The sequence below is a fragment of the Alosa alosa genome, chromosome 21, assembly GCF_017589495.1.
Source record: "Alosa alosa isolate M-15738 ecotype Scorff River chromosome 21, AALO_Geno_1.1, whole genome shotgun sequence".
Classification (NCBI taxonomy): Eukaryota; Metazoa; Chordata; class Actinopteri; order Clupeiformes; family Clupeidae; genus Alosa; species Alosa alosa.
The window spans coordinates 11044905-11072784 of record NC_063209.1 but is presented as its reverse complement, the minus strand read 5'-3'; the positions used below and the strand labels follow the sequence as shown (position 1 = coordinate 11072784).

Below are 27880 nucleotides of genomic sequence, written 5' to 3'. Positions count from 1 at the left end.
ATATAGGGTGTTTTAAATAACATTCTTATCACAAATTAAAATCATTAGGTATCTGCAAGGGACATGAGAAAACAGGTGCCATCCTTTATCTTGAGATCAGTTGCACAGTAGCATTAGGCCATCTACTGACCAATGTGCACAGTCACATCCTGTTTTTCCCCATGTATTACAAACAACGTAAAGTCTCCAACAGCGCCATGGCCATGCGTAACAACATGCTAACTATTGAGGTATTATAGTGCGAGAAAGCGTGTGTGCCATACTTTTTAATCTAAAGCACTGTCATCCTAACCTATAAATCAAATACAACATGCTGCATAGAAATAGACCACTCTAAAAACGACTCGAACATTTGCAACATGTTCCCATTATTAATCTACTGCCTCTCAGCATCGCCACTTGCGTATAGGCCCCATTGTTTAACATCCTTAAACAATATCAAAGGCAGGAATGCTTGGCTTCAGGGGGTTGAAGGAGAAGTCGTGGCGAAAGGCCAGCGCTGGGCAGGTCGGCCTTGTTGTATCCACCACCTAGTGGAAACTGCGAATTGTTACAAGCCAAGCCCACCGCCAAAACAAAACAAACAAACAAAACAAACTTTCAATTAAACGTGTCAGTAGGCCTATGCTAATGCCCTAATGTAGTGTGTGGGGTTATATTAAATGTAACCCTTGCCCTCTAATTTATCTGTTGATGCAGGAGACCCGGCCATAACTCATTTCCTCTCTCTACTCTCCTCCCTATGGATATTGGTTGCAATCCAATGGCGTGCGTACATTTTAATATGATCTGAATGGCATTGCAATAGTCGCGGTGGCTGTCCGTGAGAGCAACAAACTTTTCCTGTCTTGACAGTGGGATGACCCGCTGGGTCAGCCAATCTTACGGCATTTTGGAACCATTGCGCATGTTCCCTGGATTCCTTGATGGCGGCGTGGTGGAATCGTGGGTTCAACTCAAAGCAGCACTCCCGTTAAAGTCTAGTGAATCGTGCAGCCCCACAGCACACGTCAGATTGAACGAAGGGCACTGAAATTCGAAGAATCGAAGAAGAGCGAGTGGATAAATCGTTTTCCTGTCGCTCCTCCTGAGCTATATCACATGAGAGCTCCGCCGTGCCAACTCGCCGCTCCTTTTCTTCACTCCGGCATTGCGGTAATTGAGCAGCACATTTTCTACATTTGCGTATTTTATTCACACATAGGAAATGTCTTGTCGCTGTCTTTAGGTGGGGAAATACACTCCAATTACTCTTGTCTGATAGTAGTATAATATGAAACGCAGCACGACACAAAGTAGGCAGCTATGTCCTCTTTCATGTTACTTTTGCGTAATATAGTCATATGTGGTGTAATTTTCTACCCTAAGCAATGCCGTCCACTAATAACTCGTCTCTGTGGCTTTCTCATGACGTAAGGCGCAAACCAGTTAGATGTGCATGATGTTTCGCGACAAGTAGCATGTGCTTGTTGGATGTTATTAGTTGAATGTCATTATAACGTTGGTTAGATTATTATCAAACGAATTTTAGTCTGCTTATTCTGCGGATCCCCGGGGCCAGTGCTAGGGATGGCCCGATGTGCTCGATGTAGACTACGTGGCACCGAGGTTGGTAAACACTCAAACAGGCATCAATGATGGAAGCTTTTCCTCAGATTGGGTGCTACTGACCGGCAGAATTCTAACCAAACAATCGTACAGCTATACTTGACTGAGTAAAGTTCACTAGCGCTAAGTTGTCTGTATGAGCGACTAACTTCGCCTAAATGCCTATGATGACAGTCAACCCTGGTGTGCATTCAATATAAATATTTGCGAGTGTGCAGAGTAGCCTAGTTTGGTTTATGCTCACCTGACAAAAGATAAGCACACTTTTCATGTCCTTGTCGCCGCATCGAGCTGACGTCTAGCCCAATGGCGTAGGCTACTATGTAGCCATGATTGGCCTATGGCCTGTTGAAACGGAAATCGAGGTGGTGTTTAAAGATGCACTCCATCACTCGATTAACCCCTTAAAATAGTTCCTAACAAATGCGTTATTCATAAGTTCACACAAATTCACATAATGTCTCAATGGCCTTGAATCAGCTTCATGCATCTGTAGCCCACTCCCTCTGCCTCATCAGTTGTGGGAAGCTGCCCCTGCCCCGACGCCGTGTAGTAGGCCAACGCAGTTTGACAACGTTCATAGCTAAAAATGTAATGATAGCCTAATATAAGATACGCTGACACGTTAGCTTGCATTCTCCTACCATTCTCCTGACAGCTATTTTTCCAGGAGTAATTTGGAAAACCGTACCTTGCAAGTCAGGTTCCATCCATTTTAGCGCTAGTGATATCTAGTAAAACCCAAGATAAAAATGGTCATGGATACTGTAGCCTACGTTAACAAGGTTTGAAAAGTTGTTTTTCATTTAAACCAGGTAATTCTACTGCTCAACAGTCCTCGTCAAAAATGATCTGCTACCTACACCCTAATGATGCTGATAATATGGCAGGAGGCAGTTAGCTGTTGAAACAGGACCAGCCTGTGCACCAACACTGGAAGATGTTAGGCTGATTCACTGACCTAAGGCGGGACCTTTTTGCCGTGGGTTTTGTTTATCCTTGGGCATGGCGTTCTGTCCTTTTGTGAGGCCACGGATTTGGTTTGTGCAGGCTTCCACGCCCTGCGTTATAGCTGAAAGAGCTGTTCCGTCCGCAAGCCTCCCGGCCTTTTCTCGCCAGAATGACCTATTCTTCTCCTGCCTGACTCTTCCTTCCAGTCTGGCTTCCGTTGCCATGGGCACGCTGAGCTGTGATGAGACACCTGTCCTCTCTTTCGCACACTGTTTTGACAGAAGAACTTAATTTGCACCAGATGTAGCCTAGGCCTACGCCCGGTTAGAATTAAAATGTGTACAAAACGGATTAGGGGCAGGGCTACAACAATTAATTGTAATCAAAATTAAAAATACATTATACAGTCTAATTCTCCTTCAAACTTTACTAGGCCTATTTTCAGTTTGACTTAGGCCTATCTCCTGGCAGTAAACTAAATATCTTTATTTTTTTATGTGTGGACAAAACAAGTTATTTGAGGACATAATCTTGGGTTTTGGGAAACACTGAAACAGTTTTTTGACTATTTTCTGACATTATATCGATGAATCAAGAAAATAACTGAAAATGGTCACTAGTTGCAGGCCTAAAATGGCCTACTCATTGATAGCAAAAATTCACTTTGGGACAGCAACAGTATTAAGCTAAGAGTGATTCTCTTTCATCAAAAAGTGTTATTTACAACCCTGAAGGTTTTATGTTGGGCAACAGCACTGGGTGTTAGCCCACCTACTTAACCTGCCAATAGCCTTTAAGTGTGAGTGTGGTACAAGTTGTAACAAAGTCATGGATTCCTGCAGCCAGCAGAGCAAGTACTCGACAAATGTAGACCCCCTCTAGTTCCCATGATTAAAGGCCTCTTCTGAGTAAGCACTTACAAATAGCCTTGTTAGCTGTAAATCTGTCCTCACTTGCTCGAGGTGATTTTGTAATCTCTTACCTCTATCTTGCTGAACACTACCTGGAGTCTGTAAGTAACCTAAGCTACCACAAGATACCACAGTTATTGGGTTCAAATGTAAGGTCATAATAATCAGGGCAAGCATGATATGTTGCATTCCATCAGTCATTAGCATAGGGGCTGTTCAAAGGTTTTTGTTTAGTCTGACAGTTGGTCTTTATATTTATGTTTTTTGTTAGTCTGTGTATGTATGTGTGCTTTTTAGGCAAACACTGTGTTTATGAAAATCTCTGTGTGTGTGTGAGACAGTGGTGACTGTGGCTCAGGGCAGCTTCAGTGTGGCAGCTGTTTGACAAAATGACACACACACACACACATATAGAGAGAGACAGAGAGAGAGAAAGAGAAAGTAAAGAGGCATTGTGCCATACAGAATGCTGGAGCTGAGAGTAGGGGTGCCAGGCACTGTCAGAGGATTCTCCCAGAATGCCTTTGGGCAGTGCTGGCAGGGGATAGAGAGAAAGAGAGAGACAGATTTGTTGCTGTCACTGTTGTTGCGCTGTACACCTGGGTCTGTCTTGTGTTGGACATTAAGGTTTGCCACATTAATGAAAAAACTACCCAGGAAGTTCCTGCAAGCCAGTGTCACAGATGAAAACATTTCAGTTCACTTCAGTGGACAGAACACAGATTGCTGGGTGTACCATTAAATGCAGTTAGAGAAGTGATACTTCCTGTGTCATGGTAAAACTACACATAGCAATATTAATACACAAACATCAATCCTTTATGTGTATTCTCATGTGTTGATTCACAGTAGGCCTTCAACAGTTATTCAATTTGCTGATTAGTTATCAACAGTTAAATTAATTGTCAACTATTTTGGTAATTATGAATCAGTTTGTGTAGTTTTTGAAGGAAACAACCTCAATTCTCTGATTTTACCTCCTTAAACTTAAGTGTGAAAAAAGAGAAAGAATCAAGGAAAATACATCCCGTCGGGCAGTGAAACATTATGCTACCTTATGATGTAAAAGTGAAAAGCACAGGCTTAGTCAGCTGTGCTAACACACAGTGTTGCTAACAACAGAGCTGACCCTGCCATTCACACTGACCCAGTGCCAGTAGCATCTGGGCTAGTTTCCATGGTTAATAGCCTGTTGATATCAGAAGCAGTCATTCTTACCTCAGACACTGAGCCTTGGCTTTGAGTGAGTGAGTGAGTGGTGTGTGTGTGTGTGTGTGTGTGTGTGTGTGTGTGTGTGTGTGTCATTTCCTGACATTTTTATGCATTTATGGATCGCATGTTGGCAGGTGCCATTAGACCCCCTACTTTACTCCAGGAGGTTGAGGTAAGAACTAAAGTGGGGGTGAGTGGTCATTTACTCCAGGAGGTTGAGGTTGAGGCTGTGCTGTTACTGAAGAAGCACTATCACCCAACTGAGCTTAGACTCAGACCGGAACTTTGTGTGTGTGTTTTGTTGAATGGTTATCTGTGCCGCTTGTTGATTTCCAGTGCTGTGTTTTGTGTGTTGCATGCATTCCCCCTGTTTGCACACTTCCTGTTTACAGCGCAAGCTGTGTGTGTGTGTGTGTGTGTGTGTGTGTGTGTGTGTGTGTGTGTTTGTGTGGTGTGTGTGTTATTAATTCCAGATGGATGAATGGAAACACTGCCATATGACTTCTAAAGAATCAGCATCTACACATGCACACACACACACACACACACACACACACTCTCACACAGATTGTGTGTGCACACATGCAAGAACCAGCTCTCCTACTTCCAGACACTCTGACCACAGATGTCAACACCAGACACACATGCCAAATGTGAAATAGGCGACAGACTCTTTCACTGTCACTGAAACACACACAACGTCTGACACTCTGTTTCTGTTTACTAATGAAAGTTCAGTTAAGTAATATTCAGAACATTAGTCATTTATTATTTATGTATTAGTTGTGTATTACTGTAATCAGAGGAGTACAAAAAATGGGAACCGTGGTCATAGCATCAGTATTACAATGTTGTCATTTTGAAGCACAACACCTTTCTCTCCCTTTTGTGCTCTTTGTACATGGAGGTAAGATGTTTAAGGTCATAGATAAGTAGCCAAGTTATGGATGCTTCATTGAGGTGGTAGCCTATGTTTTTTTTACTTGACATCATGGAAGGGTTTTTAAAAGTCTCTCTCTCAAAACTCTCTCTGTCTGTCTGTCTGTCTTTCTGCCTGTGTCTCTGTCTCTTCTTCAGGAGCTGGTGTATGTGAGGGATGATGATGGACCAGACTCTGGAGGCGCAGCCCCAGCTTCCTGAGGTGGGCTTCCCACACATGCTCAGTTCGGACTGCATGCAACAGGTGAGGAGAACATGCCGATGATAATACATTTACATCACCCATAATGCCTCATGGTTTGCTGATGCAAAGTGGTGATTTGGTGGCCAGCTTTGCATTGTCTGCCTGATGTGTTGCTGTGGTTTACTGTCTCTCAGTATTTTCTTGCTCTGTATGTGTGTACTCTAATCTGTATTCTGTATGTATCATATAAGATACTGGTTTCCTACATTTCCTTCAGGATCAATCTTATCTATCTAGTCTTGCCCAGCAATTAGCTTAGCGGCAAACTTTATGCTGTTTATAGCGATTTATGCTTTGGGTTTAGCTGTCAGCTTAGCATCTGCACAGTGCTAATGAATGGCTTAGTGGTTAGGTTACTAAAGCTGTATGTTACTTGAGTGGTTAGCTCAACTCTCAGCGTTTGCACAGTGGTCAATGGTGGCTTAGTGGTTAGCTTTAGCTCTGACAGAGGTGGGCAACCCACAACTTCTGAAAGTGAAAAGTCCTGCCATGTTTTGGTCCTACCTGTGCACAGTCGATTTTACTAATTACCTGGCTGAAAAATCACGCTAGTTGGAATCAGCTGATTTGGTTGAATGGTTGGACCATAAATATGTGGTAGAACTTTTACTCAGTGAAGCCATGCTACCCACCTCTGCTCTTAGTGTTGGCATTGTGGTCAGTTGCTGCCTTTGTGATGAGTTTAAAAGCTCTTTATACTGGGTTAGAAGTTAGCCTAGCTTTTAATGTGTAGAACATTGGTGCCCTGGTGCTGGAGATGTTTGGGAGACTTGGGAAAGGGCAGGAGCAAGCAGCCGAAGAGCTGCTGTCATATGACTGACACACTAAGACCTTTAAATGTCAATATAGGGGAAATGTTTCATGGTTTATTAGCATATATCGTGACTGAAAGCTTCCACTGAAGTGTGTGTGTGTGTGGGTCATGATGACTAACATTCCCACATTCCCCATTTCTAGATATGAAGTTCAATTGTGTGTGTGTGTGTGTGTGTGTGTGTGTGTATTGTGACATTGTCTTTTCTCTGTTGAGAAAGTATGTGAACAAGCAGGCAGCTGTGTGTGGCCATTTGTGTGTGCGTGTGGCCCCAGCTTGTTCCTTGGTTCTGCCCATTGTGGACCACTGGGGTGTGTGTGTGTGTGTGTGTGTGTGCAGTACATACAGTACAATACATATGTGTGTGTGTGTACAGTCTACAATGTTGCCAAAGCGGTCTACAAAAACAGATTTGTATCAAAAGTAAATAAAATAATGATATAGGACACAAAACAGGAATAAATCAAATAAAAGATAATGGATGGATGAAAAGCTAAAACCAACAAATGAGCACAAAGCATGGGTCATTATATATTGCTGTCTTGCTTTGAACTTTGATCATTTTTACAGTGGGGTGGCCTCACTGATTTTATGTTGTCACTTTTCTTTTCTGGTATTTCTCTATCCTTCTTTCTCTCCCTCCTCCTCTCCTTTTTATCCTCTTTTGATCATGTTCTCTCTGTTCTGGTCGTTCCTTCTCCTCTTTGTATGCCTCGTTCTTTTCCTTGCGCTCAGTGCAGCAGTGTCTGCATTCCTGACAGCCTCACGGCCCGCCTGCCAGCTTCACTTCCCGTAAGAGGAGGAGAGACCAGGGGGGGGTGTGTGTGTGTGTGTGTGTGTGTGTGTGTGTGTGTGTGTGTGTGCGCATTTTAGGGCCGGAGGGGTTCTCTGGAAGTGAACACATCCGGAACAGAGTTCTGATAGCCTCGGGGGAAGGGAAGGGTGTGTGTGTGTTATTTGCGTGTGTGTGTTATTTGTGTGTGTGTGTGTGTGTGTGTGTGTGTGTGTGTGTGTGTTATTTGTATGTGTCCAGCTGTCTATTTGTGTGTGACCCTTGGTTTGCATGTGCATACTTCACAGACAAGTTCTGGTGGCCTCTGGGAAAGTGTGTGTCTGTGTGTCTGTGTGTTTCTGTGTGTGCGCATGTGCATACCTCACACAGAGTATTCCACTGCATAGTGCCGTGAGACTCTGATTATTGCGATTGAGTTACTCTCTGTCTGTCTATGTGTCTAATAATATGACTGATCGCTGGTTCCAAATCTTTAGTGTTGACACATAGCAGTCCTGCTCTCATTCTCTGTCTGGTCGCTTCAGATGACAGTTTATGTTACCATGTTGTTTTTCTTAACATGAGACAGTATAATAAGTCTGGTTTGTTTTTGTAGTCCATGTAGTCATTGCACCTGCTTTTTAAAATATGTTTTGCATGATTCGTTTGAGAAGGTATATCGGAAGATTAAAACATGCCGAATATTCCAGAATCTGTTTCTTGAATCTTGGCGCATTCCAGAGTTCAAAGGAAGAGTTCTTGGCTTCTGATGCCTACACTCTTTCTTTTTTCACTCTCTCTTTTTCTTTCTTTCTTTCTTTCTTTCTTTCTTTCTTTCTTTCTTTCACCCTCCCCATCTCCCTCTCTTTCCTTTTATCTTTTACATAGGGCCAAATAGATACCAAATGTCAAATTAGGCCTAGAGCATCCTATCTCTGTGTCCCCGGCTCCATGAGGTGAATTGGTCTGGACAGGGGGAAGATTGTTATCTCTGTGTTCTGCTCTTACATCAATCAGGCTTTTGGATTTTTCCGCTAAACTTCCTCTACACCCCCCTTCCCCTCTTTGACACACACACACACACACACACAATGCACACTCACTCACACACATTCACACACACACACAAACTAAGACCTGGAAAAACCCAGACCGACTTTTATTGACCACGTGGGACTAGCCCATGCAAATATGGAGTGACCACATTTTGACTGGTCATTCTCTCTCTCTCTCTCTCTCTGTCCCTCTCCCTCTCTCCGGCTCCTCCACACCTGACCCACGCTGGCCATTCGTGTGCTCCCTCGGCCCCCTCAGCCATGGGAGTTCCTTCCTGTTTCCGCCTCATTGGCCCGATATAAACCATGCTGATTGGACCAGAGGCCTTGTGTTGGTGACGGTTGCCATGGCTCAGCATTCTTTGATGTATGACCGTATCAAAGCAGGCACACAAACAGGACGGTGAAAAGAGGAATTTGCGTCTGTGGCCTCTAGTAGAGGGTATAACTCATTTACTATGTATGGTCGTGTTATTCAGGGTTGATAAAACACAATTATGAACAACCATTTTTCTGGCTCCTGTGTTAAAACTGGTGTGTGAAAGAGACAGAATGTGTGTGTGTGTGTGTGTGTGTGTGTGTGTGCCTGGTGGGGGTGTTCACTCCTAGCTGTCCCTGAGAAGACAAAATATTTACCTTGCCCTGGAAATTGCCTCCTCAGCCTAAATGCATCGTGGGATGTTTTCCTTTGTTCTGCCACTGAGCAGGCGGTTTCTTCCACATGCCCTTGGCGCCCTTCTCTGATTGGCAGGCCTGCATTCTTGCTTTGGCATACTTTTGTCCAGATAGTGGATGCCTACTGTGTTATCTCCCAAGTCTAACCAGCCTGCCCGCTGTCCTGTAATGGGCTGGAAGGAATTAATGACATTGCCGTTTTTGTGACTGTGTGTGTACATGTACACATGAGTGTGTTTACCTCTTTGTGTGTGTGTGTGTGTGTGTGTGTGTGTCTGTGTGTGTGTGTCTGTGTGTGTGTGCGCGCACGTGTATAAATGTGTGTCTGTGTGTGTGAATTCAGTGTTTGTGTCCATGAAAGAGGTTCCATCGTCTTAGGGGATTTCCAGTGCTGTACTCGTCAGTGTAGCCACTTCCTCCTCTCCACTCACTCTCTCTCTCTCTCTCTCTCTCTCTCTCCTCCTCCTCTTCTCCCCTCCTCCATCCATCCCTCTCTCCTGGCTGTGCTCTCAGGGATGGCAGTGACTGTGGGGGCTGGCCTCCACATTCCAGACATTCCATCGACCACCCCCACCACCCCTCCACAACCCCCTCTCCGGCTGGATCCGGCATTCCTCGCATGCTACCCCCCTGTCCCTCTCCCTGTCTCTCTCTCTCTCTTTCTCTCTCCCTCCCCCTTTCTCCCTCCCCCCTCTCTCCCATCCTCCCTCCTCTGTGTGTGTGTCTGTGTGTGTGTGTCTGTGTGTGTGTGTGTCTGTGTGTGTGTGTGTGTGTGCCTGGTGGGGGTGTTCACTCCTAGCTGTCCCTGAGAAGACAAAATATTTACCTTGCCCTGGAAATTGCCTCCTCAGCCTAAATGCATCGTGGGATGTTTTCCTTTGTTCTGCCACTGAGCAGGCGGTTTCTTCCACATGCCCTTGGCGCCCTTCTCTGATTGGCAGGCCTGCATTCTTGCTTTGGCATACTTTTGTCCAGATAGTGGATGCCTACTGTGTTATCTCCCAAGTCTAACCAGCCTGCCCGCTGTCCTGTAATGGGCTGGAAGGAATTAATGACATTGCCGTTTTTGTGACTGTGTGTGTGTGTGTGTGTGTGTACTTTTCCCATGGAAGCGCTGTGTTTGTCAAACTGCCAAGTCTTGTGTACATACTCAGCTGGGCGGGGCAAACAAACACATACTGTGTGAGAGCATGACTGTGTGTTTAAACAGAAATGTGTGTGTGTGTGTGTGTGTGTGTGTGTGTGTGTGTGTATTTTACCCCTCTATTTCAACCTGGACTGGATTCTCATATTAAACTATTTACATCTACTCCATATGTGATATAGACATATAACATAAACAGCATACACACACACACACACACACCAGATCATCCCTTCCCACAAAATTACACATGATACTAGTTCTTAAAATTTGGCATGACTATGAAAAATGTGGTTTTGATAAATTATGGCATAATCATTGCTAGGCAATGCATGATATTTAATAACAGCATTATGATATCATAATTCATGGTTGATTTAATCAGGGTCATTGTTATTAATATCAATGTTTTTTTAAAGTAGTTGTCAAAATAATTGTATCAATTATTAACCTCTTTCTCTTATCAGTGTGCACAGCAAGAGTACCGGATGCACTTGTCTGATACAGATTAGAGTGGCAGATAGGATGTCTGTTGACATAGTAACTGAAAGATGGCTTAGACTGTTGACTTAGCCAGCACAGGTGTGGAAAGTGAAAGTGTCACAGGCGTGTGTGTGTGTGTGTGTGTGTGTGTGTGTGTGTGTGTGTGGACAGTTGGTGACTGACGTTGAGCGTGTGTGCTCACCTGTCTCTTTGTATGTCTTATAGTTGTCTTGTGTGTGTGTGTTTGTGTGTGTGTATAGGTCTTCTGGTGTGCCAGGCTGTATCTGTTTTGGCCTTTTTTAAGTAGGTGATGAGGGACAAAGGGTTAACATGCCTGAGAATCCCCAGTTTCTGGAACCACTGTGGTCCTAGCCTTAGACCTGTTTGTGATAACCTTGATGCCTTACTCTTAGGCCCTATTCTATTTTATACACCTATCCCACTAATAGTGTCATCTTCTAGGGTCCTAGTCTGATCCTCTTGTTGTACCCTAGTCTTCTCGGGTCCAAATCCTAGTGTTGAATCTAATACTGTGGTATTTTAAAAGTCCTGGTCCTTCTATCTAATACCGTAATGTTCTCCATGCATGTATCGCTAGGAATGATTGAGTCATAAGACACAGAGATGGCAAATGGTAGCTGTTGAAGGTTATGACACATTCAGTACTTGAGAACTTATTGCTGCCTCATGCATTGCTTGATTGTTTTATGATGTCTGTGTCTGAGTGTTCATACTCTGTAAAAGATAACAGGTGGTCCAGTCAGAGTTTGGCTGTCTTGCACATTTATACAACGCTCCTATCTGATTACCTTCCTAGCTGATAGCCCTGCCTCTCTGGTGTATCTGTCAGTGTGATTGATGGTATGTCTTTCTGTCTGTCTGTCTGTCTGTCTGTCTTTCTAGTGGTCTGTCCTTTTGGTTTATTCGGTTATATGCCTGACTGGTAGCTGTACATGTGTTTTCTGTTGTGTGGATGTGCATGATTAACCTGTCTGTCTCTCTGTGTGTCTGATGGACCTGACTCTCTTTCTGATGGACCTGTCTGTCTCTGTGTGTCTGCAGATGATTCTGGTGCAGGTGAATCCAGGGGATGCTTTTACTATACCCACAGAGGGAGGCCACATCCAATACATTACAGGTACTACAGAACACACACACACATTTATACAGAACACACACACACATACACATACACACACACACACACATATACACACATACACACACAAATTGTAATGATCCTGAAGGTGATTCTGTCTGCGGGTACCAGTAATGACTATGATGATGATGGACTAGCAAAGGTATTTATTATTGAGATTTTGTTGTAGTTGATGATGACGATGATGATGATGATGGTGATACTCTTGTCTAGGTCCTGCTCCTTTGCCTATGCTTTCCCACAATGGCTCAGTGGGCCCGATCTACCTGCCTCCAGGCTACATGCCTCCGGTATTGTTTGCCTAATGACTCTTTCTGTACTTACATCCCCCAGTTGATTATGCAGAACTACAACTTGCCCAAATGACAAATGAATACATTTTCCAATACCCATTAGTGCATGACGCCTACTACACCGCCTCATAAATCAACTTAATTAAGTGTAATTAAAGAATGCTCATGGCTTGCTTAATGAGCTCAGTTCCTCTGTTTTTTGTCAAGTGACCTTGTGTGTTGAGAAAGGCACTCTGGACGTAAAGCATGTTATTGTAATGATGATGATAATGATGATGATTATTGTTTTTATTATTAATTATGCCACAGTAAACGTCATATCCTGAGTAACATAGTTTTAATGTTTTAATGTTTTGTTGTTGCAAAGAGTGTCAACAACTAGAAGACTGACTATTCACTCATGACACTATTATTATATAGTTATTAGTTTCATAACTTCCTTTATGAGTAGCCTAGTGTTGCTCCATGACTCATCTGTTAGTTAGTGACAGTTGCTTTCGCAGTTCTTCCTGTCTCCTGATTGTGGCCTCTGCTGCCCTCTGCAGGTCATGGAGGAGAATGGCATGCGCAAGATGATGCTGCTGCCCCATGCGTTGGAGTTCCACCCCTCCCTGCCCCCTCCTCCCCCACACCTGTCCCACTACCCCCCGCACCACCCCGCACTGTTGCCCCACCCGCACATCTACCCGCCCGAGATGCCCCCACACTACATCCACCATATGCACTCGCTGCCTATCTACCCAGAGCAGGGTGAGTGCAGCCAGCGTGGGAACATGGGTTGATGTGTGTGTGTTTGAATCGACATATGAAGAGTGTATGCTGTACAGTTTCTGTCTTGTTTCCTCTCTGACCTGCTCTGCTCCTCTTCCGGTGTGTGTGTGTGTGTTTCTGTGTCTGTGAGCATGTGTGTGTGTGTGTGTATATATTTTATTGCATGTGTTTATGTTTGTATATATATTTGATTCTGTGTGTGTGATTCTACATTTGTATGCAGAGTTGATGTGTCACAGCATGGCGATGCCTTCCCTGAAGGTTCAGGACCAACTGCACAGGCGTCTGAAGGATCGCTCCCCGCCGGTCGCTAATGCCAACCCAAACACTAACGGGGTGCACCTCAGCACCCATTCGCCACTGCCTAAAGGGGCGCCCCTCGCCCTGCACAACGGCCACGGCAAGCCCCCCATGCCCTCCCCACACCCCTCCCGACACAGCAAACCTTCTGGCCGGACCAGAGCCACACCTCCCTCAGATACCGAAAGCACAGGTGAGAGATAGAGAGAGAGAGAAATACAGAGAAAGAGGGAGAGAGAGAGAGAGTGCATGTGCCTGAATGTCTGGAATGTACAACACTGTGATCTGAATCATTTTACATGTGGGCATAGGCTGTATCAGTCTGGGAAATATGTCTAGTGTAGACAGTGCCAAATCATTTTGTTCTCCTTCTCTTTCTCTCATACCATACCATTAAGGATTCTGTTTCAGCAGGTACTAAACTGTATTACAGGAAGGGCTACAGACAGATTCTAAATTATGTTTGAGATGATACAGAGGCGAGATAGAGGATGAACACGACCTGTTACGTGTGTTGCTAGTCTGTTCAGACATGTGTGCATGGGTCAGGTGTCAGCTGTGTGGTCTGACTGTCAATGCAGCAGTGTGCTCTGTGTTGCATATATACATTCACCTGATTTGACTCGGGGATCCTGAACGCTGTGTGTGTGTGTGTGTGTGTGTGTGTGTGTGTTGGTTGGTGTTGCAGATGTCGAGGCAGAAAAACACAAAGCAAAGGAGATGTTGTCCAATGTGTGCAAACCCTCAGTGAGTGAAAACACACACACACATACAGACACACACACACACACACTTACACACACACACACAGTATACATTACAATTACGTTAATAGTAATAAGTCAGATATATCTCAATTACTGCTAAAAATACATCACAATTAACACTAAACAGACACACATCATGTATTATGTGTTGTTCACATCTGTCTCACATTAATACGTACAATGATGATGACAATGATAAATTTTACTAAGATAATATTCCCTCTCTCACTCTTTTCTCTCTCTCTCTTTCTCTGGTCTGTCTATTTCTCAGGTCAGTGGTTTAACGTTTCATTCAGCAGTCCTTTCCTGGTGTCCCCCCATCCCCCTCCCAGCCAGAGACCCCACTGGCGCAGACAAACACACTCACACGCACACACCTCCTCTGCTCTGCTACGAGCTGGCCTTGTCGCAGAACGGCACCGATGGGGACTACAGGCCAGTCTATCAGTGAGTGATTTCCATTCTTCCCTCATTCTCCCCACTCACCCCCATCTCTCTCTCTCTCTCTCTGCCCCCACTTATCCAGTGCTGGCTGTGTGTATTTACATTTTGTCTGTAGTTTGTGTAAATGCATAAGCTCCTACATCTTCAAAGTAATGCTGTATGTGTGAGTGTTTGGGATGTTATGATCTGTCAATGTGTGCAGATGCAGTAATGCAGCAATGTATTTCCTATTCTCTTCTCCAACCAACAGAGGAAATGACACTACATTCACATTAGGAGACCTCAAGCCAGCTACTCACTACTATGCCAGGTATACGCAAATACACACACACACACACACGCGCGCACACACACACACACACACACTCAGACACAGACTCAGGCCACATACACACGAAACCAACAGGTTTATTTTTTCTTACCGCTCTCACACCTTTAACGGCACCGGTAAAAAAAACGTGCATCCGCACGAAGAGGTCAAACTGACAGAAAACGCTGTAGTCCATATGCCAGGCCAGTCGAGGGCGCCGGGACGGTGCAAGAGACATAAACATTACAAAAGCAGTCGCATGAGATAAGCAGACTGGAAAATTCAGTTTTCAATTCAACTGTAAAACTAATAAAGTTCACCTTCAGGGTATGTGACTGCTATAGTCATAGTTTGTAGTAAGCTAATGTTCAACCAAGTTAAGCTAACGGTGTGGTTCTAACTTAGCCACAAAAGGCTGATACTGCGTGCACAGAAATCATGACGGGGAAAAGTAAAACATTTTAATATGACAAACAAATTCTGACAAGTCAGGTCGAGTGTGGTGGCTGGGTTCAGGGGTGGGGCTATGTCAACATTAAAATTGCCGGCTTTGCTTTCCACACGGCAAAAGTTAACCGGATGGAAAAAAAAACACTTTGGAACCCGGTTACAGCCTCCTAAAAAGCAGGCCTCGTGTGGACGCAAGGCCTAACTGATAAAAAAAAAAAATCACCGGTTTAAAAAAAAAAAGCCTTTGTGTTGTCGGTACACACACACACACACACACACACACACATACATATATATATGTATGTATATGTATATATATATATATGTATATATATATATATATGTATATATGTGTGTATGTACATGCACAAACATTGATCTTAAACATTATCACACACACACACACACATTTACACACACCGAGTGAAAAGTTCATTATGCTCATATTCACATAATGTGTGTGCATGTATTGTATGTAATAATGTTTAAGATCAATGTTTGTGCATGTGTGTGCATGTATATATATATATATATATATATATATATATATATATATATATATATATATATATATATATATATATATATATATATATATATATATATATGTGTGTGTGTTTGTGTTCTGCAGGGTGTGTGTGGCTTGTCGCTCCATCAAGGGCTCTCCGTCAGAGGCAGTGACGTTCACGACTCTATGCGCCCCACCAGACACCCCCCCCCCCGGGTCCTCCTCCGGACCAAGAGCTCTGTGGGGCTGCAGTGGAAGGTGATACACACACACACACACACACACACACACACACGGGTCCTCCTCCACACTAAGAGCTTTATGGGGCTGCAGTGGAAGGTATGAGACACTCACACACACACACACCTGTGCAGTGGAAGGCATGAGACACACACACACATGCGCGCACACACACACACACACCACACACACACACACACATTCAGACCTAAAGACCTCTGTATTCATGTGAACTAATAAAATGACTGGCTGTGTTCTTATGTGTCACCAGGCCCCCAATGACAATGGCGCAAAAATCACTGCCTACCTTCTGGAATGCTGTGAGGTATGCATTGCACACACGCACAGACACACACACACACACACGCACACACTACATAATTATTAGAGAGAGATGGTGACATGTAAATGCACACACTTTCACAATAGAATGAATTCTAGGAGAATGTTATGTTTTGGGCAAATAACTGAAATACTGTGGTACACCTCAGCACACAAGAAGCAGCATGTGTGCTAAGGATGTTTTTAAAGATGTTTTGATTGTGTTCTAGCCTCATTTGACTGCTCCTCTCTCTCTCTCTCCCTCCCTTCCTCCCTCCTCTCTCTCTCTCTCTCTCTCTCTCTCTCTCCTTCCCTCCCTCCCTCCCTCCCTCCCTGTCTCTGTGCTGTTGTGTGCACCAGGAGAAGCAGAGCTCTTTTAAGGAGGTGTACTGCGGTCCCTCCAAGCAGTACAAGGTGGTCCGGCTCACCCCCGCCACCAGATACGGCTTTAGAGTCGCCGCCAAGAACATCACAGGGATCAGTGCCTTCAGTGAGGTGCTATCCTGCTGCACGGTGGGCTGCGCCCCTCCCGCCCCGTCGGCCCCTGCCTTGAGTGCCGTGGGCGTGCGCTGGGTCAGCCTGCACTGGAGCGCCCCCTGTGGGCTGGTGGGCAGAGACCCGCTTACCTACACACTCGAGATGGAGGAGCCAGAGGTGAGACTGCAGTGCACTGCGCAATGATCTACTCACCACAAAAGATTAATTTATGCTCCTTTCTTCATATGAACAGAAATATCAGTTTTAAGCGCTACTCCGCTTCGTTTGGATGCCTGAGTGACACAGTGTGACGTCAGGTTGTTTGTGTTTGTGTGGTCCGTAGGGGTTTCAGCCCAAATATACTGGAGAGGAGATGTGCTATACGGTTAACAGCCTGGAGAGGAGCACATCCTACAGGTTTAGGGTGAGTGGGTGTGTGTGTGTACATGTTGCTGGTGCTAGTGTTTCACTCTGTGTGTGTGTGTGTGTGCGCGTGTGTGCATTTGTTTATATAGTGTGTGTGTGTATTTTGGTGTACTATAATTCCTGTTTTGTGTGTGTGTGTGTGTGTGTGTGTGTGTGTGTGTGTGTGTGTGTTTTGCAGTTGTTAGCTGCCAATGCTGATGGTTGTAGTCAGCCCAGTGCAGTGGTGGAGTACAGCACCGGTGCAGACGCCCCCACCAGACCAGGAACACCACAGCTACACACACCGCCCCAGCCACACAGAATACACACCATCTGGGGTAAGAACATGCACACACGCATACACACGCACAGTGGTGTAGGGCGATTTTTAAAGTAGGGGGACGCTATTTTAATGACATCATTGCTGTCTGTGTCTGTCACAACTGTCACACTCGCACCTCCACATACATCGGTGCGTAAGGCCAAGGCCAAATTGTTACCAGCTTTTGTGAACATGAATTCAAAATAAATTAATTAGAAAAAACAATTAAATTACATGGATTATCCTCAAAATGTAGCCTAATGTCTTCACCCAAACTACGCTTTTCCACCAAAGTCTATGAAAATGGTCTGTAGCTTTTCATTGTGTTGTATCATACAATAAACAGACAAACCATAATGTAGAGTTGCGCATGTAATCTAGCGTAGTCTAATCTCCTTGACGCATAACATGCCGCGGCATGGCTTCATTCATTACCACACGTAAACCATGGCAATAACAATAGCAAAAGTAGGATTCACACGCATTCAACACACCGTGTGGGCAGTGTAGCTCAATTTGAGGGGGCGTCATATGAATGTCATTGCGAATTATTAAAATGCAGAGGTGCACAGTCAATAAAACAAAACAAAAAAATATTAGAAAGAACATTGGCAGGCAAGTGCTAGTCATTTGAAACGTTTTTTTGTTTGGATGAAAGTAACTGCACCAATCGTAAGTTTTTCCTAAAGTTGTTCAGGTTCACCGTTGGGTCATTACTTTTGGTTAAATAGCCTATCACTTTTATTGGAGCTTCCTCGATAAAAATCACTCGTATTACTCACACATGCTTATCGTGTCATTTTGACCACTGAATTAGCCCACCTGCTTTCTGCAATACACAAACGAAGGAATTGTAACAGTGGGCCATGAAGATGCTTGCTAGATTCGGATACAGGCAGTTGTATAATTGATGGTTTTCTAGCCACTTTCGGGTAACGCGGAATGACGAGCTGCGTAGTTTTTAATGTCTTTGCGCATGGTGGAGTGCTACAGCATGACGGTCATTCTTGCAACGAATTTTATGACAAAGAGGCCTAATTGGAGACATTTGCGTGATGCGTTGTTATCACTGGTAACAACACTTGTTATATTAATAAATGCATATTAAAATGCTCAAAACAATGCCCCAAGAAGTGAGGGGACGGCGTTCCCCCGCGTCCAACACCCACTACACCCCTGCACACACACGCACACACACACACACACACACACACACACACACACAGATATACACAAAAACACATGTGCCTGTACATTCTGACAAGATGAACATTACTTGGAGTGAAAAAGCCAAATCTCTTGGATGATCCTTAGAGATCCCTTTCGCTTTACGTAGAGGAATTTACACATTTGTTCTGTGTATTATAGATGCCCCAGAGGATTATGGAGGATCTCCCATAATGCACTATATTTTGGAACTCAGTCATACAGGTAAGGACAGTGACACTTAACTGATGCGTCAAAATACATCACTGTGTCAGGTGTTACATTTTTTGCATTGTATATTTGTGTGTGTGTGTGTGTGTGTGTGTGTGTGTGTGTGTGTGTGTGTGTGTGTGTGTGTGTGTGTGTGTGTGTGTGTGTAGATGATCAGTGGGAGGTAGTATACACTGGACCTCAGCAGGAACATGTATGTGATGGTTTGGAGCCAGGAACTTCGTATAAACTCAGAGTGTACTGCCAGAACCAAGGAGGACAGAGCCAGGTATATAAACAAATGCACACAACACTAAAACACACACACTCACACATACTTACAGGCACACATGTATGCACATACTATACATACTTAAGTAAATAAGTACCGACACTTGGATCAACAGATAGACACACACCCGTCCACACAGGCATAACACTGTTTGGGATCAGTTGTGAATGTTTACAATAACTGTCGTCCTGCTTCTCCAGGTGTCTGAGTGCCTGTCAGTACAGACTGCCCCAGTGCATCCTGGGCCATGCCGAGCTTTGTCTGTGTCTGGAGATGCATCACCCTCAGAGATCACACTCAGCTGGGGTAAGTCTCATATGCATACGCACACACACACACACACACACACACACACACACTTTTCTTTGATATCCCAGGTATGTGTGTATTTTGTATTGTATTCTGTGTATCTGTGTATGTATATATTAAATAATCATTAAACAATTAACAAATAAAATAAATAAATAGATACATACATAACTTAATATATACATGAATAAATAAGTATATGTTACTGAGTACGTTTGTAAAATAAGTTGTACCTGATTTGACATATTCTTTAAATCACACACAGAGGCACCAGAGTGTAATAGCGGTTTGGATGTGTGTGCGTATGCTGTGGAGATGGCCGACTCAGTGGATGCAACACACATACACGTGTACGAGGGCCCTGATCGGAGCTGCGTTGTCAGATCCCTGCTACCCGCTACAGGCTACTGTTTCTGGGCCAGAGCTGCCAACCAGGCAGGGGTAATGACAAAAATAAACCCCTAACTTTACAAACTCAACACACACACACACACACACACACACTTTATGCACACCATCTTTAGATGACTATAACCATCAGTCACATTATTGAGTGAGCTTGTATGTATCTTAAAATCCTGAATTCTCTTTGCCACATTTTTGAACACTCGGTGATGTGTTTTGTGTCTGTGGTTGTGTGTGTTTGGGTCCAGTGGGGTCCTTGGTCAGACATGTTCGAGGCCTCCACAGCTGCTGGACCCCCACAGCCATGTGGTCCCCTAGTCCTGACCGTCAGGAGTCCCACATGCGTCAACGTCAGCTGGGAGGTCAGTAGCAGCCTCATCCTCATTACTAGCTGGGGTTCCCCCTTCACTGTAAAGCACTTAGGGTGCCTTGATAAAGCTCTATAAAAAGTTGTTGTTGTTTAGTTTGCATAAAAGGCAGTTAGTGAATGAAAAGGTACACCGACTCTGAGATTTTATTTTGACAACATTTTCAATAAACGGCAAACGAATCAACTGGATCTGTCTCCATGACTGATAAGGTACCAGGTAGTGACAATTAGTGGCATAGTGATTTAAGTGAGATCAAAATTCAGAGGCACTTGAGTAGGCTCAGTGAAAGTGAAATCTAGAGCTCAGTGTAATATTAATTGTGCTCTAACTACAGGTACCACCGTGTAACGGGTCGAAGGTCTATGAGTTTCGGCTGGAGTGGGGGTTGCTGGGCGGGTCCCTTCAGGTGATCTACCATGGCCCCTCGGCCTGCTGGGAGATGACAGAACTGACCCCTGCGTCAGAGTACTGCTGCAGGGTGCAGGTAAGAGGAAACTCCAGCGAATATCTCCAGAACTACCGGGGGTGCACCAGTACTATCAAAGCCAGGTTTCTCCAGTTCCATACTAGTGCTGGTAGTGGTCTAACTTGTATTTGGTTGTCTGTATTGGTGGGCTCACTCCTAGGTTCCAAATCCGAAACCTAACTAGGGTGTTAAGTCCCAAAACTCATGGATCTGTGTGAGACGTTTGACTCCCTGACTACTCTGCTTTGTGTGTTGGATCCATACTGTAGCAGTAGACTACAGTACCCATAAAACAATGGGAGAATTTCTAGTTTTATTCAGCAAAGATGTTGACACTGATATAACATCACGACATCTAGTATCATTCATTATATAGATGTGTATGTATATGCCTCTTTAATTTATACTAAACGTTAGTTCCTTTTTCTCTCAGGCTGTCAGTGAGGCTGGGGAAGGGCCCTTTGGGGAAATCACCGTGATAACGACTCCCCCTTCAGTGCCGGCAACAGTGGAGTGTGTTGAAGAGGTTTCTGCCGAGTCTGTGAGTGACAGCACAGCCGGCGCCTCCCCCTCACGGCTCGCTCTAAGGTGGAAGGAGCCCTGTTGCCATGGTGCGGAGATCACAGGATACAACATTGATCTGGGAGAACAGCTCCCCCTCTCTGTAGGGAGGATCAATCACCACATGCTGGAGAACCTGCAGCCTAATACCACATACAGGTAAGGTGAAAAGGGGGTTAGGAATCCTTGTGTATCAACTGATCTGTGATGTTTTATGAGTGACCATATTTTATTGTAATGGTCAAGCAATATTCAGCCATTTCCCCCTATGTAGCTGTGGCTATCATGAGATGGTCACTTCTCAGAACATTTAAAGGAGAAATCCGGCGAGTTTTCACATAGATCTTTCGTTTCTCGAGGTCACCGAGTACTGTCGGTACAAAAGGGTGTGTTTGAGTAGACTGACCTTTTATAACACTTTTTAGGGTCAGAGTTCGGGCTCTGAACAGCATTGGAGCTGGACCTTACAGCTGCCCACTGAGGGTCCGTACTCCCCCTCTGCCCCCTGACCCCCCCTCGCTGGAGTGCACCGTCTGCAGCCCCCACACTCTGAAGCTACGCTGGGGAGAGGGGCCCACACGCACCCCCACACCCAGGGGTACACACTACTGCCTGCACATGCAGACAGGCGGGGACAGGTACTGACATTACACACATGTACATATATTCTGCTCATATACACATACACAACTATGTACTGTATGCGGTGAGGACTAAGGAGATCTAACGCATATAAACAAAATACACACAAACATAAACACAACATCCAGTTTAATTTAGATGTGCAGACCTCTTGTAGTTGTAGCTTGAGCCAATAGGAGGCACTGTTTAACTATGCTACTACTGCATGGTAGAATACTATAATAACTGGTCATTTACAGCATCGATGAACACAGCAAGCATTTATTAGTCTTGTGTGTTGTGTGCTTATGTATGTATTTATTTAAATGTGCATTAATATTAAATCACTTGTGTCTGTGTATGTGTGTGTGTGTGGGGGGTCTGTTTACTTCCAGGTTGGTGTGTGTGTACAGCGGTTCGAGCCACTCGTTTAAGCTGCAGCGTCTCAGTGAAGCCACCGAGTACCAGTTCAGCATCCAGGCAGTGAGCTCAGCTGGCCGGGGGCCCCTTTCCCCCCTCTACAGCTTCAGCACCACCCGCTCACCCCCACCTCAGCTGAAAGGTACACACACACACACACACACACATACTGTACACACACACACACACACACACATGCACACACACGCGTGCGCTCGCACGCACACACAGCATCTTTAGATCTAGATTAAACTATTATTTAGTTGTATTATTATTGAGTTACTACCATTGTTTAGTTACCATTGTCACCTGTCTCTCCTGTAAAAAGCTCCAAAGATTGAACCAGTCCAGTGGAACATGTACTCAGTCACCTGGGAGACCCTCCAGCCAATGAAAGGAGACCCTATGCTGTACACACTCCAACTGATGCGGGGGAAGGAAGTGGAGCGGGTAAATAGTCTACACAGCCTCCTACTCCAGTAACGCAGCAATGGACACGTCACTACTTAAAACACCATATGTTATAGATACTTATTCCACTGCTTGGTTGAATTTCCCATTGTCCTACGTAATTTAGAACGACCATTAACCGTATGTTATTTGCACACCTATGAAGTAGATCCATTTTTTTGGCCGTATCACACTTGTATATTAATTCGCCGAACTCGTTGTGAAGTTTAAATGAACCGTCACGTTGCATCCAAGCTGTAAAATGCAGACGTTCAGAACATGGTAACATTGTAGCATATGACGGAGGTGGCTTTTAGCTAGATGGATGACAGCAGGCTAGGTAAAATAGCGATGTTTCAAAGCTAAAGTTCATCAGAATCTTGGGATACGCCCGCTTGACAACGGGAGAGATAGAACGACTGGCCTTTGGCCGTAGCAACCATCCATTTAGAACTAGTAACGGCAGTTTGTCCTGCAAGTTGAGGAATTAGTTGATATGTTTTACAACCTCGACCGTGCATTAACTTCTGTGAACAGACCACCGTGTCATCCATTATCCCTTACATAACATTATGTTATAGATTTCATGGTCTTTGGAATGGACACTTAGTTTTGTCTCGGATTTACACTAACTCTACAATGTTAAACCCTGTTACTTTTCTCTCTTTTTCTCTCTCTCTCTCTCTCTCTCTCTTCTCTCTCTGTAGCTCTACCGTGGGGCTGCCACCTCTTACACCTGGCAGGGTGTGCCCACGGGCGCCGACTGGCGCGTGCGTGTGTGTGCTGGGCGACGCAGGCCAGAGGGAGGTGAGCTGTGGGGGCCATACAGCCCCGGCACAGCCCTGCCCGCCCTCCCTGATGCCAACCGGGACGCCAAATCAGTGGCAAATGCCAGCAGCAGCAGTGGGCAGTGTCACCGAAGGTGGAAGCTCACAGACGAGCACTTCGCCTTGCTGGTGTTGGTGGCATTTGGTGTCGTGGCAATCCTGTTTGCCGTGCTCATTCAGTATCTGTTCCTGTGTAAGGACTGAGGAAGAGAGAGAATTAGAAAAAGTTGAAGAAGAAGAAGAAGAAAAAGAAGAAGAAACAGATGTAGAGAGAGAAAGAGAAAGACAGCAAGAGAGATGAAGAAAAGAAAGCAGGAGCAGGTCTCTCAGCACATTCTGTAACTGGCACACAGTGAGCTCATTTCATTTCCCAGTATATTATTATTATTATTAATATTATTATTATGTTTATTATTATTATTATTATTTTATTATTATTATTATTATTATTATTATTATTATTATTATTATTATTATTATCACTACTACTACTACTTCATATGAGACCATATTTAGTTGACATAAGAAGGTACTTTTTAATTTTATGCCATGACCAATGCAAACTGTGACGATAGATGTTTAGACTTAACGTCTTACCCATCTGTCTTCCCAAGAGAAAAGCTTCGGCCAGTGTGTCTGTGTTTCTGTGTGAGAAGCCAGTGGGGCTGTATCTCTGAACAGCTCTACATGATCTGGCTCATGATTTCTAGATGTTTCTGTATGTCCATGGCAAATGGCAAAACTGGACAAGGGTAGTCGTTCTGTTAGCTTTGGCACCCACATTCTTTTAATCTCCTTGAATGCTAACGCTACATAGATACAATTTTATACTTTTTTAAAATACTACTCATACACTGATGTGTCTTTGGGAGCTCCTGCAATGTCCATAATTGAAGCCTGGGAAAAAATGTGGGCTGTTCCACAGGATATATGTCAGGAACCGAGATTCATCTTGTTCTCTTTAAACTGTTATGACAGCAGTTCAAAGCGAGATGGTGCCAAAGCTTTCAATAAATATGCTCAACGTGCTGTTTTTGCAAACTCTCCCCCGTTAAGGTGGACAGAGAGTGTCATACTTTTACAGATTATTTTATCTAGCAGGTATATTTTAACATCAGCAACGCCAAGAGAAACACAAGTACGTATTCTCTGATGTTGGGAGAGTTTAATATGTTTGGTTCTGCTATCATACACGTACACATATGCATACATTCTAGTTATGTTTTATGTACACCTAGATAAAGCAGTACTCTCAAGATATATGAAGTATGCATTTGTTATAAATGTATTTCTATTTGGCTCAAACTGAGCGCCATAGTCTTTTCCTGGCTTTAGTCGACCATTGATACGTATGTATGTGTGGTGTTGGGAGGTTTATTGTGAGACAGTAAGCTGCAAGTTGAACTTACAAATCTTTAACCAGGACTAATTTACCTAATGTTACCATGAACCCTTATTAAAACTGTTAGTGGTTGTGGTGACAGGTTGGACAACTGTTATAAAATCATGTAAATGTCAGCTAAGCAATTCGAGCTACCTAGTTTGGCTAAATACTAATGTATTTCAATCTGCCAAACCAATTTAATTCTGAGTTTCTATGCCATTGTTGCTCTATGTCATGGTTTCTGGCTTCAGTATGAACCAGAGGGCAGTGGGAATGGTGGACGCAGTCACAAAAGTAGCGACGCTTTGACAGTTCAGAGGTCAAGGCCAGGGCCAAATCTAAGCCCGGGAAATGACTCTTATCTCTGGGATTTGGAGGGAGGCCTAGTCTTCACATTGTAGCACGTACATACATTTGGCAAAGTCCATATTTTCCCAGGGAGGTTTTTATTTTTTTTTATTTTTAAAAGAAACATGGTGCCTTTTGAACTTATTGTGATCTTCCTCCCTCGTTTGCTGGTCATCAAAACAAAAAGCAGAGATCTATCTGGCTCTACCAAGTCCCCACCATCCGTTCTCCCCTTTGAGGATTCTATTCCATAAACCAAAATTGTAGGATCTCCCATGGAATAATTAAGTATGTTTGTTTATTACTTACTAAGACAAACATCTGGGAAATAGCCACTTATTCTAATCTGTCTTGTGTGGACTGTCCATGACCTCTGCTTCTGTTTCTCTGTGCTGTCCTGGTGAGCCCTATGCTCTGTAGTCTATTTGGTACACCCTTAGAAAGGAATAGGGTTCCTGTCAGCCATGTTATCATTGTGGGAAACTTTGAATGCTGCATAGTGACCTCAACAATCGGATGTGCCTGAACACCAAAACACCTCTTCTACAAGTACAAAATGGGGTTTAACTACAAATCACTTTTTGCTCATAGATTAGCATTGACCTATAATGGACGGTTATGTGTCCTGGTTGAATTACTGTAAAACTATGGTCCATAGCATTTGACTCCCATCTGTGGCATATAGCTCTGTTGATTTGGAAATCTTAGAGGAGACGTTTATGCTGCCCTCACTCACCTGCCTTTCAAATGGTTATATACTGTTTTATTTCAAACTTGCCTTTTTTTTCATAGGTGTAGCACTCTCCCTTATCTGAGAGATGTGTTTCCATTGGTAACACAACTTGTTAAATTACTTTTAGAGGTAAATAACATCTCGTTAACCTGCTGCTTACTCCATATCTTTAAACATTTGATTTCTGTGCAGCAGATGTTTGATAGATGATACAAAATCCCTGTTCCCACATACACTGTGAATGACTGTTATAATCCAAATTCAAAACTTGAGTTAACAGAACATATATCATGGTACACTTCTCAAGTACAACAAAAGGTAATAAAGTCTTAAAACTGCCATTGCTTGATATACAGTATATATCTTGCAAAATGCTTGACCGGAGTCGTTGACTAAAATGACACTACCATTTGCTCCATTAGTTACATTGTCAAGGACTTTATTACCTTTTGTCAGACATAAACAACACTGTTAATAAGGATTCTCTGTGTGTCCAAATGTAATGACACTGGCTCAACTACAGGCTAACAAGTATCGCCCAGGAACTCTCCAGGGATGTCATGTGGGGTTGTGTGTCACGCCATCATGCTGTAACTCGTACCTTATCTGTATTGCCCAACAAGAAGCTGAGCGAGCCTTTACGAAAACTTGAGTCAAGTTTACGCTTACTGTTTTTCAAGGACAACAGCCATACCACATTGCAATCAGTTCGAAATGTATGTCTCATACCCCTCTCTAAGCTTACCAACGATTATTGCTGCTACTACTCCTTCTGCTGCTCTTGTTACCTGTATCAGTTTAGTGAGAGAAAAAATACATTTTAACAGATTTATATGAAATTATTATTATTTTTCCTTAGTGGTAAATGACTTGTGACGTATGTAGGGTTATCACCTTTAGACCCTGTCCTCCTCGACTGAAGTTTGCTTGGTCTTTTTTTACGAAGCTGCTGGAGCTCTTGTTTGTATGTGTGTGTGCTCGTTTCCACTCAACCTCGAATTGGCTTCGGTTTGAAAGTGGGGGGTTTTCTCAGGCCAATAAGTTAATAAAATCACTTTATATAGCGGTATTCTGCATTGGATCATCTGAAAACAAACTCATTAATCGGTCCTGTGGTCTCATGGTTTCGCACACGGTTCTGTCTGACCACAGAATTGGATTGCGCTCTTGCGCTCAATGACTTGGGTCCACTGATCTTGAGTAAAACATTCTCAAAGTTTCTGACAGATAGTCCTTGTCTGATTTGAACCTTTACTCACATATACAAATTATTGTATACTTTTCATGTATTTTTCAATTTATTATTTTATCAAAAGGGTTGCACAAAAAGGGCTTTCACTGAATCATGGGAATTGCTCCAATGAATAGGGGAAAAAGGCAAAAGAATCTTCACACTTACCCTCTCATCCCACGTGCCAGTATTTTCAGACCACACAAACTGAGTTTTACAGCATATTCTCTTTATTTTGATACTGAAATGTATTTTTTATTTTAAATACAAATGTAATACATTCCAAAAAATATTTATCTACATCATTGGTCATTATTTCTAGTACAAATCTCACTGTTTATGTTATCTGTTTTGTTCTATTGCTAAACACAAGAAAAAGATAAACTGCCATGTATTATTGTCATAACTAAATTGTAACAATCATAGATAATATATTTAATATGGCAAATAAATTATAGTCCTTATATGAAA

General features: G+C 43.6%; 1 protein-coding gene across 1 annotated transcript; it reads left to right on the top strand.

Annotated features, from left to right (window-relative positions):
- The first annotated feature begins 868 nt into the window (after positions 1 to 868).
- LOC125286847 (fibronectin type-III domain-containing protein 3A-like) lies at positions 869 to 27880 on the top strand. The gene is made up of 25 exons (XM_048232158.1): positions 869 to 1155; positions 5760 to 5865; positions 11871 to 11946; positions 12181 to 12257; positions 12806 to 13010; positions 13255 to 13524; positions 14020 to 14078; positions 14370 to 14545; positions 14793 to 14852; positions 15934 to 16068; positions 16285 to 16375; positions 16732 to 17025; positions 17192 to 17272; positions 17453 to 17591; positions 18944 to 19006; positions 19162 to 19280; positions 19484 to 19589; positions 19858 to 20033; positions 20246 to 20359; positions 20703 to 20852; positions 21268 to 21554; positions 21821 to 22033; positions 22412 to 22578; positions 22765 to 22886; positions 23594 to 27880. The coding sequence occupies exons 2-25, from the start codon at positions 5779 to 5781 to the stop codon at positions 23915 to 23917; spliced, it is 3591 nt and encodes a 1196-aa protein (XP_048088115.1). The 5' UTR covers positions 869 to 1155; positions 5760 to 5778; the 3' UTR covers positions 23918 to 27880.